A 12885-nucleotide genomic window follows, 5' to 3' on the forward strand; every position below is an offset into this window, starting at 1 on the left:
TCAAGGTTTTTTTGCGTAGTAGGGGGAATGTTATTGATATTCAGAGCTTAGCCTTTACAAACAGTAATTTATATAGAATGTTAGAAATATGTTCTAATGATATATTAGCAAGGTCATATACCCATACATACGCACACTTACACGTACACACACACACACACACACACACACACACACACACATATATATATATATATATATATATATATATATATATATATATATATATATATATATATATATATATATATATATATATATATATATATATATATATATATATATATATATATATATATATATATATATATATATATATATATATATATTATATACAATATATTTGCATAGAAAAGTTTAATGTTTGCGTTTAATGATTTCATTGTACGCACATATCAAGAATAAAACGCGTGAGATAATATATATTACTCTAAAACTGACATGCAAATAAAACCTTTGTCGTATAACTTGCTTTTGTTTTTTTTTGGGGGGGGGGAGTTAAAATTTCTCCTCTCCCTATAACTTCTCAATATAATAATAATAATAATAATAATAATAATAATAATAATAATAATAATAATAATAATAATAATAATTATAATAATAATGATAATAATAATAATAATAATAATAATAATAATAATAATAATAATTAAATTATTCATAATAACAATAATAATGAAAATAAAAATAATAATAAGAGTAATAATAATATAATAATATTAATAAAAATAACAATAATGATCTATTTATTTAATATTATTATTTTTTTTTTTGCCCTATTCATCTTCTACGTAGTAATCGTAGCCATATTCCTTATTGTTTTGTTTTTTTAATTATCGATATTAGTAGCTACCATTATTATCAAAATTACTATCATTATTATGATTTACTTTTACTGTTTTTACAAATAACTTATAATATAAAGCATGATTGAATTCTGTTGAAAGTTATTTTCTTAATCCAGGAAAAATCTTTTTTGATTTTCAAAGCTAAGTGCCCAAAAAGTAATAGAAAACATTAATCTTTTTCAAATTCACCAATCTATTTTCTTGCTTATATTTGTTACAATTATTGCCATATCTTAGCTATATCAACAAAATCGAAATTCTCCAGAAGGTTTGAGGAAACTCTTACTCAAATAATAGGACATGGCAACACAAGACACAGGATAGTACCAATGCATTTTCTCTATATTTTGATGACAGGAGTTAGTATATACAAGAGACCCTCATCTTGTGGTAGGATGCTATAAGCACAAGTTCTCCAAAAGGGAAAAATAGACAATTAAGGAGAGGAAAATATAAGTAATGAAGAGTTAATTTAACATTTTTTACGAATAGTAACCACATTGAAATAGATCTGTCATATATAAATTAAAAAAAAAGAGATATATGCCAGACTATATAAAATAAAATCATTCACGGCAATTTGGATCTTCTGAAATTCCACTGATTCAACTGCCCAATTATAAATTCATTCTGCAATTAGGTCTTGGCTGGAATAATACTTCTAGAATACTAAGCAGTTTTGAGCCTTATGATGGAGAAAACATGATTGTTAGAGTTAATTGCTTACCGAGTATTTATTGGCCGGATGGTATTGTCATGGAAGATCTGAATGCAAAAGTTGGTCAAAATTGTGGAAAATCATATGCAAATGCATAAAAAACTAACTCGAAGACAGTGCCATAGATTAATTTCTAGATCTTTGTACTTTCCCTTTGGAGGTACACGAGGGTGGCGATTTTACGTCATATATTTATAAAACCAATGTATATATAAGCACGCACACACATACACACACACAGACACACACACAAACACACACACACACACACACACACACACACATATATATATATATATATATATATATATATATATATATATATATATATATATATATATATATATATATATATATATATATATATATATATATATATATATATATATATATATATATGTATGTATATATATATATATATATATATATATATATATATATATATATATATATATATATATATATATATATATATATATATATATATATATATATATATATATATATATATATATATATATATATATATATATATATATATATATATATATATATATATATATATATATATATATATATATATATATATATATATATATATATATATATATATATATATATATATATATATATATATATATATATATATATATATATATATATATATATATATATATATATATATATATATATATATATATATATATATATATATATATATATATATATATATATATATATATATATATATATATATATATATATATATATATATATATATATATATATATATATATATATATATATATATATATATATATATATATATATATATATATATATATATATATATATATATATATATATATATATATATATATATATATATATATTGTGATATTACGTATGGCATGTCTCCGTTCTCTGTAATTATGTCACTTTTATATATTTATTCTTTTAGTGGTACTCCTCCTTACCACTAGGTTTGTAACACTTGTTTTCCTGTTTTGACCCTTTTGTATCCTTGCTTGCTTATATTTTTATTACTTTTCGTCATCCTTGTCGCTCATTTAGTTTACTTTGGTTTGTAACATTTTGAGGAGGGCAGAGTCGCTCTCAGGCTACCTTGACGAGAACATATTTTGTATACACGGTTAGGACAATCTTCTTCCTATTGTTAATGTAAGTCAGTGTGTTTTCTTTTATTTTGTGGTTCGTTGGTATATTTAATTCAGGTGTTTGTTTAGATGTTTGTCTGTGTTCGATCATTTCTTCATATATATATGTGGGTTTAACTTGTGAATTGTTTTCTATAAACGTAAATGTCAATGTAACTGCTGGTTGTTTCTATTATTAAACTGTTATATTTTGTGATCTGAGTTTTACCATTCCTTCATTGATTTATACTTCTTAAATGTTCTTATTATAAGCTGTAACAGGCTAGGCTAAGGCTTAGTTTATAATAATTAGGGGCCTCTGTCCGGGATCTGAAACAAGTAAACACACCTGATTAAACTACCAAAGTACTGACAGTTAAAGTCGCCGTGAGTGTTCCAACGTACGATAATTCAAATTTTTATACATTGTGATTATCGAATAGATCTATTACAGTATGTTGCGTGGGTTCTTTTCTCCTATTATCTTATAGCGATTTCTCTCGACATTTAAGTCATTCCAATTCATGTTTTCGGACATCGCTATTATAGCTGCGGTCGTATCTAAGTTAATGTAGAAAGTAACTGAGTTCATTTACATTGGTTCGCCTTGTTTCAAATAGTTTTGGGAGAAATATTATTAGAAACTTCGTCTTTATGACATCATGGCATCATATTACCTTAGCGCCGTATAATAGAGTAAGTTTGTAGTTTGACTGGCCTGACATTTCCGTATCTACGCTATTCGAAGCATTTAAGTATTATTGCTTTTCATATCGCTTCATTCGTACAGTTTTGTACCGTTAATTATACTTACTACTTTGTCGAAGTTTCCAAGTATTAACTTTTCATTTTGCTTCCTTCGTACAGTTTTGTACCAGTAATTATAATTATTTATTCTTACCAGACTTGCGTAATGGATGAATAGTTCATTATTACATCACGTGATATATATTACGTATTCTGTAATTGTTTATGCTATTGGGAACACTTCTCTTTGACTTTGCTGCGTTCTCTTGTGGATTTTCAGTCACAATGTTTTCAGTAGACCTATTTTTCAGTGATCCTAAGGGAAAACTTAACACTATAGTGTGTGCTAAAAAGAGTGAATTGTTGGCTTTGGCAGCCAAGTTTGAAGTAACTGTTAGTTCAAGAGACAGGAAAGATGACATAAAAAATGCCATTTTAGATTATCTTGTAGAGGAGGAAAGTGTAGAAGAACACGAGGCTAGGAAGTACATGAGTACGAAGAAAGACAGATCAGACGTTGAGCATATGAGGTTAGCCATACAGTTAGAACAAGTAAAGTTAGAGGTAGATATTGAGAGAGAAAGACACAAGTTGGCCATAGATAAAGAAAGGAAAAAATATGAGCTAGAAATGGAGAAAGCTAGATTAGATCATGAAGCTAGTCTAACTCAGAATATGGAAATTGAAAGAAGTAGGATTAGTGTAGAACAACGTATAAGACTAATGAACCTAGAATCTAATCAACCACTCAAGTTTGACTTGGCTAAGAGTTTAAAGTTAGTCCCTGAATTTACAGAAACAGACGTAGATTCATTTTTCCGTAATTTCGAAGATACTGCCTCAAATATGAAATGGCCAGTAGATCAATGGGTTTGGTTAATTAGATCCAAAGTCCAGGGTAAAGCTGCTATAGTGTTTAGTAATTTAGTAGGGGAAAGAAATTATACAGTCGTTAAGCAAGCTATTTTAGATGCTTACATGGTAACTGCCGAGGGTCTTAGACAAAGATTTAGACAATACATTAAATCAAATGCTCAAACTTGGTATGAATTTGCAAATGAAAAACTAAGATTATTTAATAAATGGCTTAAGGCTGCCAATGTTAATAATTTTGAGGAACTCATTAACCTGATTGTGACTGAAGAATTCATGAGAAAACTACCACAAAATATTAGAATGCATATTGCTGACCGTGAGGAAGAGGATTTAAAGAAATCTGCTATGTTAGCTGACCATTTTTTCTTGATACACAAAACACACAAAGGTACTGAGATGTTTGTAAAGCAAGGCAAAGCAACAGGGTTCAGTGGTGAGAAAGAGGGTGTTAATTATTGTTCATATTGTAAACAACAAGGTCATGACATAAATAAATGTAAAAACCCAACCTGTAAGAAATCTAAGTTTTTTGGCTCTAAGCTGTCCGACCCCGATGCTGGTAAATATAAAGACAGTAAATTTAGCGTAAAAGGCAAAGGAACTATGCATTGTAGTACGTCTGAAAGTGATGCCTTATTTGCTAATTATATTTCAGAGGGTACAGTAACAATACCCAATGGTACTCCTGTTAAAGTAAGAATCTTGCGTGATACTGGGTCAACCCAAAGCATGGTTTTACATAGCGCAGTGCCTACAATTTCTTTGCTTGATGAAAAGGTACTAGTTAGGGATTTAAGTAACACTAACAGTTTGCCTTTAGCAGAGCTTAACTTAAACTGTGAATTTGTATCTGGTAAAGTAAAGATTGCTGTTATCAACACGCCATTCCCTGTACATGATGTTCAAGTATTACTTGGGAATGATTTAGCTGGTCAATTGACTTTGCCTAACCTTATTTTGTATAATCAGCCACTGGATAATAACTCTAATGATTTGGATATCTTTGAACATTTCATTGAAGAAAGTAATTTCATTAGTGACTTAGGTGAACATGACATTGAGGAAGTAGACACTGATCGATGTGACCCGATTGAGAATTTTGTTGGTGTTGTAACAAGGGCAAAAGCCAAACAAGCTGTGAATGAAGGTGTCCCAGATATAGTAAAGACAAACATTCCCTGTACTAATTCTGAATTGATAAACTTACAACGAGTAGATGCGACTTTAACTAATGCACTTAAACAAGCTTCCACTAAGGAAGGTAAGGTACCTGGCTATTACTTTGATAAAGGAGTCCTGTTTAGGCTGTACCGACCTAGAAAACTGTCATCTAATGATACCTGGGCTAATAAAGAACAACTTGTAGTACCATTAACTTTACGTAAGAATATTTTGAGTGTTGCTCATCAAGCAGATTCCCATTTAGGAGTGTCAAAGACTTACAAACGTATAGCTAATGATTTCTTTTGGCCAGGTATGAAACATGATGTATTTGAATTTGTTAAAGAGTGTCATGTGTGTCAAGTAGTTAGAAAACCTAACGAGGTAATTCCAAAAGCACCCCTCGTGCCAATTGTAATACCACACGAACCTTTCAGTAAAGTCATAATTGATTGTGTAGGCCCATTGCCAAAAACAAAAAAAGGTAATAAATATATTTTGACTATACTTTGTCCTACCACTAGATACCCTATTGCAATTCCCCTTGGTAACATTTGTGCTAGAAATATTGTGAAACACCTCCTTAAAGTTTTCACCACTTATGGATTCCCAAAAGAAATTCAGAGTGATCGGGGTACTAATTTCACAAGTGACCTTTTCAATGAAACTCTAAGGGAATTTAATGTAAAACATATTCTTGCATCACCATATCACCCACAATCACAAGGTGCTCTTGAAAGACACCATCAGACCTTAAAATCCTTACTTCGAAAATTTTGTATGGAGACTGGAACAGACTGGGATGAGAGTTTAGACTTTATATTATTTGTAATTAGAGAAGTCCCTAATGATTCCTTAGGTATGTCACCATTTGAAATGTTATTTGGACATAAAGTTAGGGGGCCACTACAAGTACTTAAAGATAAAATGTTGAACAATGATACCTTGGATAACGTAACTGTAGGGCAGTATGTCGATAAATTGAAATGTAATTTTGAGATAGTCCACAATTTTGCATTTAATAACTTAAAAAGTAGTCAAGATGTGATGAAGGAAAATTTTGATCTAAAAGCTAAAGTTCGTAAGTTTAAAGAAGGGGATTCTGTACTTGTATATTTCCCTACTCCTAGTTCTCCTCTCCAACATAAATTTTCTGGTCCTTATATAATTCAGAAATGTGTCAATAATAACAATTATATAATCAGTACTCCAGACAGAAGAAAGTCAACCCAATTAGTTCATGTAAATCTAATCAAGAAATATCATGGTAATCCTCCAGTTGCTTTGCATTGTCTATCAGACTCTAATGTATTAGATTTTAAGAAATATAATGCATCAGCACACCAAAGTAAAACCCCAATGCCACATGATGTAGATTTAAACCACTCTAATGATTTTGTTTCTTGGACAGACTCTGCTAACCAGGAAATATTGCAGAATATTCTAGTATATTTACAGCATTTACCCCGAAAGCAGAGGAGCCAGCTAGCAGAATTATTCCGCAAATACAGGAGTATATGTGGGGATGTGCCTCAACGTTGCAGTGATGCTGAACACGACATTCAATTACAACCGGGTACACGACCAATTCGTCAACACTATTACAGGACCAGCCTGGAAAAGCAGCAACGGATGAAGGAGGAAGTGTCGTATTTACTGAAGAATGGACTGGCAACTAGAAGCACATCAGCTTGGGCTTCACCATGTCTTTTAGTTCCAAAACCAAACGGTAAAGTAAGGTTATGCACTGACTTTCGCCAAATAAATAATGTTGCTATCAAAGATAGCTATCCCTTACCTAGGATTGATGACATTTTAGATGCCATTGGTACTGCCAAATATTTATCATAGATCGATCTATTGCGTGGATATTATCAGATTCCACTTACAGATAGAGCAAAGCTAATATCTGCCTTCATAACCCCCTTTGGTTTATTCCAATATGAGAGGCTTCCATTTGGTTTAACCAATGCACCCGCCACCTTCCAGCGCTTGGTGAATAGTGTAATTAAAGATCTTGATGGTACATGTGTACATCGACGATATTGTTGTAATGTCTGACACCTTGGATGAGCACATACATCGACTGAAAGCATTGTTTGGTCGTCTTCAGGAGTTTGGACTTACTATTCACCTAGCAAAATCTTCCTTTGGTAAAGGGAAGGTTAAGTATTTAGGTCACATCATAGGTAGTGGAGAAATTGTTCCTAAAGATGAAAATATTACTGCCATTGTAGAGTTCCCTGTCCCAAGAAATAGGAAAAGTCTTTTAAGATTTCTAGGCATGAACTCCTATTACAGGAAATTCTGTAAAAATTATAGTATAGTAGCCACTCCCTTGATTAACCTCACCAGCCCCAAAAATAAATTTGTATGGTCTTCTAACTGTCAACAAGCTTTTGATCAACTAAAGAATATACTTTGCTCTAATCCTGTCCTTATTGCTCCTGATCTTGCTCAACCTTTTATTATACAGATTGACGCCTGTGATACTGGCATTGGTGCCGTCTTGATGCAGAAGAACAGTGACACACAGATGTTGCATCCTGTTAGCTACTATTCCTGCAAACTCAAAAAACACCAACGTTCCTATGCTACCGTGGAAAAAGAACTGCTGGCAATCATCCTAACCCTGCAGAAATATGAAATATATTTCTCATCCAACATCCCAATCACTATCTTTACGGACCATAACCCACTAACCTTTCTCGGACGAGCGAGGTTAACAAATCAACGAATTTTCAGATGGTCTTTGTTTCTGCAAAACTTTGACCTAACCATACACTACATCAAAGGAACTGAGAACTGCATTGCGGATGCCCTGTCTCGGACCCACATGGACTCCTGATAGTCTTCTGGAATACTTTTCATGACTTTTATAATGTTCTGATAGGCCATTTCTTCAACGGGGAGGAGTGTGATATTACGTATGGCATGTCTCCGTTCTCTGCAATTATGTCACTTTTATATATTTATTCTTTTAGTGGTACTCCTCCTTACCACTAGGTTTGTAACACTTGTTTTCCTGTTTTGACCCTTTTGTATCCTTGCCTGTCTTATATTTTTATTACTTTTCGTCATCCTTGTCGCTCATTTAGTTTACTTTGGTTTGTAACATTTTGAGGAGGGCAGAGTCGCTCTCAGGCTACCTTGACGACAACATATTTTGTATACACGGTTAGGACAATCTTCTTCCTATTGTTAATGTAAGTCAGTGTGTTTTCTTTTATTTTGTGTTTCGTTGGTATATTTAATTCAGGTGTTTGTTTAATTGTTTGTCTGTGTTCGATCATTTCTTCATATATATATGTGGGTTTAACTTGTGAATTGTTTTCTATAAACGTAAATGTCAATGTAACTGCTGGTTGTTTCTATTATTAAACTGTTATATTTTGTGATCTGAGTTTTACCATTCCTTCATTGATTTATACTTCTTAAATGTTCTTATTATAAGCTCTAACAGGCTAGGCTAAGGCTTAGTTTATAATAATATATATATATATATATATATATATATATATATATATATATATATATATATATATATATATATATATATATATATATATATATATATATATATATATATATATATTCTTTAGAACCTTGTTGTGTGTAGAGTAAATAATGGCATTTGTTCATGATTTATTTTTATTATCATATGCGCATTGCAGAGGTGAATAGCCAGCTCATAATATAATATACTCTCGTGTAGGTATAAATTTATTGTGTATATTACCTAAGACTTTTGTCGTTAATTTCATTTTATTCTTTGCTCAAGTCAGTATATGTAATTTTACGTTACTTTTAAGAATTAGCTTTTTAATTCACGTAATTTGGCTGCAATGTCTCATGAAATCTATTTGAGAGTATTATGTGATTCATGCGAGATGTGAACAATGGCTTTTATGATGATCTATTATATTTATATGAGGTATTGTATCATGTTTGAGAGAAAATATGCAATTCTTTTGTCAACTATGTTCTTTGGAAGATTCCCAAAAAACATAATGAGAGATGTTATCTTTTTCGCAATTCGGGGACAAAAGGGTGGGTGGAGCTAGCTTAGAGAGAGAGAGCGGTTTCGCGCTGTGTTGCATGGGTATGTGTTCAAGAGAGCAATTCTTGGAAACTCTGGCATCGCTGTTTTGCCAACCTCATACGATCCCCAAATCTTTTGGAATCGCCTGGAAGTAGCCAATTTTCATATAAAGGCGACCCATGGATGCATAGATCAGATAGAGAATTCCACCCTTAAGTCATTGCCTTTTCCCTATCTGTCTCTTTCAGCTCTGTATTTTGTTTTAAAAGTGTTCAGTGACATATCAAAGTTTTGGTGTGACAGTTTTCGTGAACATAGTGAGTATTTATGAAAATTATCTTAGAGTTTTTGTAAATGGCCCTGTAGTATTGTGAAAGGTATTTGTATCCTGATATTTTTTTCTATTTTCATTAAGTATCAACCTTAAATATTGTACTTAAATTTAATTTCAAATAAAACAAGTGATTGTATAATTTCCTTAAGTATTATTTCTATTGTCTTAGTCTAAGGTTTATCCAGATATATTATTTCAAGTCAAGTGATTATATAATTGCCAGATAGTAAAATTTTTGTCTTAATCTTAGTTTTCTTCAGAAATAATATTTCGAGTGATTTCTTTGTTTTATGTAATTTCTTTCAAAGTGTTGTAATTCATAGAGAATATATTTTTTATGTAAAGAGTCTATCATTCCAATCATCAGTCCTTAAATTAGTATTTGCTCGAGCCCCTCTTAAGGAATCGAAGTAAGAGTTGTTTTAAATAAATCTTAGGAATAATCACCCAGTTTAGTTTTGAGTTTACTCAAGAGACCTTTGGATAATCAGTGTTTTATAAATTTTTATCGGAGTGTTATATAACTGCCTTAGAGTTCGGGTATAAATGTTTTCAAGCGTAAAAGATTTAATGTAAATACAAGCAGGTTAGTTTGGGACTAGAGAGGATGTTTAGCTTGCCAGCCGTAATATACATATTATATTTTTGCTTCACTGACACGTGACCACCTTATAATATATTTTGGTGGCCAGACCATTGATTGAGCAAGTCTTTTTAGAATATTGGTGATAAACGTCTTGACTTAAGTTTTGAACACTTAGGTGTTGATAGGATTTTTTGTATTGTTAAGATATATTTGATGGAGAGGTATTAAATATTGTTAAATTATAAGATGGCACAGTTTAATATCCAAGAGCTTTTGAATAACTCAAATGTTCTGGAATATTCTGAAGCTAGTGTAACTAAAGCTTAAAAGCTCTCTATTTTAATGGCATGTGGTGGCCATGTAACGAGTGGGAAGATTAAAGCCCAAATAAAGTGTCTAGCCTCAGAAGCATTAATAAACCTAGGGAAGTTGTCTGAAGAAAATACTGTAGAAGCTCATAAACTTTTATAGGAAGTTAAGGACGAATTTTTAGCGAAGCAATGACCAGTATACCCTCATACTGAAGGCATGAAAGCAGCTAGGGATGTTGACACTGAGATTTGACAAATTACAGCTGAGGAGAATTTGCTTAAGTTGAAGATGATTGCAGAATGAGAAGAAAGAGAGAGAAGATGGGAAAAAAGCGAAGCAAGAAGAGAAGAAAGTGATAATGAAATAGAAACAAAATGAGAAGAAAGAGAGAAGGAAATAGAAGGAAGACGAGAAGAAGCTCAAGAGATGGCAAAACCTGCAAGGAGGCTGAAAAAAAAGAAAGAATAGGAAAAAAAAGAGAGGGAACGAGAAAAAAGGTAAAGGAAGAGGCAAGAGAGACTGTACAACATGCGCACGAGCTGGAGGTGTTGAACGCCCATGCACAGTCTGCAACGCAGACCGAGGTTACCCCTGCTAGGGAAGAACCAGTGTTCAATGTGATGGATACCCAAAAGTTAATTCCAAGTTTCACATAAGAAGATCCAGATAAGTTCTTCGATCCTTTTGAAACGGTCGCATTGACGATGAAATGATCAGAAGATACATGGTCTGGATTATTGCAGAGTGTGCTCTTTGAGGAGGGCCACAATTTAGATTTATCCTTTTCTTAGGAATAGAGAAAGGGGTATCAAGAGGTAACAAAAAGTGTGCTGTAAGTATATCACATGACCCCTGAATATTATAATGAAAGGTTCCGAAGTTTGAGGAAGGATGAGAAAATTACTTCGCTGGATTACGCTTATAAGGTACAATGATGTTTCAAGAGATAGACAGAGGCTGCTAACTTGAGGGAGATGGTTGATTTAGAAGAAAGGATAATACTAGGACAGTATCTACGATGAATTCCTGAACATATTCGAACGTACATGAGAAAGGTGAAGAAACTTGATAAATCCGCTTTGCAGAGTGAAGATTATATTATTATCAGTCGTAAACCCTTCTCGGGAATAGTTTAAACCATCGTTTCAACCAAGTGCCAAGTATTCGCTAAACTAGGGAAACAAGCTCCGTAATAACTATGTGAACAAGTTCAATAGTTACAGCGAAAGTAGCACTAGTACTGTCCCTAAGCAGAATACCACAGCAACTATAGTAGAATCATCCTCCTTCAAGTATCGTGAAAAAAAGTGCAGAAAGTTGTTATTGTCTTTTTTAAGTGGGGCAAAAGAAGCCATATAAGTAAAGAATGTTGGTCAAACCGACCGAAAGCAGTAACCCAAGTGATTAATGATAGTTAGACTTCACAGAATGCGAAGACAAAGAACAACCAGGAAAGGTTGAGGAGGAAACTAAACTAGCCAACATTTACACAATGAACTGGACAAACCCAAACAGCGTGGATGCCTTTAAACCATATATTTATGAAGGTATTTTAGCATTAATAAACGAGAGTGAGCGAACCCAGGTCAGGATATTACGCGACACAGGTTGTAACCATAGTGTGGTGGTACGAGGAGTACACCCGTTGGTGGAACAGTCTCTCACAGGAGACTTGGTCATTTTGAAGGGAGTGGTAGGTAAGGAAGTCATCTCTATTTGCCATTAGAAACTGCCATGCGACTTAGTGTCAGGTAATTTTGACTTAGCAGTAAAGTATTCAATGACTGTCGAAGGAGTAGACGTCCTGCTGAGTAACGAGGTTGATGGAGCGCCGTTTGTGCCTTGTCCCATTGTAACGGAGAACCCATTGAAGTATAGAATTACGACTGAACTCGAGAAGGATTACCCATAAATGTTTTCTAGTTGTGTGACGACTAAGAGTATGACGAAGAAAGTGGTTGCTTAAGAAGAAAAAGAAATTGAGGCAATGAACTTGTAGGGTTTGTTTTCCGAAGAAGAGGATTCCCTTGATGATACGCAAGAGGAGAACTCACGAGTAAGCCCGAGCGAAGAGGAACAGCCGACGCGTGAGCAAGACGAC

General features: G+C 32.6%; 1 protein-coding gene across 1 annotated transcript; it reads left to right on the top strand.

Moving 5' to 3' along the window:
• The first annotated feature begins 3566 nt into the window (after window positions 1-3566).
• LOC137651270 (uncharacterized) lies at window positions 3567-8905 on the top strand. Its single transcript, XM_068384530.1, has 2 exons — window positions 3567-7239; window positions 7987-8905. Exons 1-2 carry the CDS (start codon window positions 3699-3701, stop codon window positions 7989-7991), a joined length of 3546 nt encoding a protein of 1181 aa, XP_068240631.1. The 5' UTR covers window positions 3567-3698; the 3' UTR covers window positions 7992-8905.
• The last annotated feature ends 3980 nt before the right edge of the window (window positions 8906-12885 follow it).

The sequence above is a fragment of the Palaemon carinicauda genome, chromosome 12, assembly GCF_036898095.1.
Source record: "Palaemon carinicauda isolate YSFRI2023 chromosome 12, ASM3689809v2, whole genome shotgun sequence".
NCBI classification, from domain to species: Eukaryota; Metazoa; Arthropoda; class Malacostraca; order Decapoda; family Palaemonidae; genus Palaemon; species Palaemon carinicauda.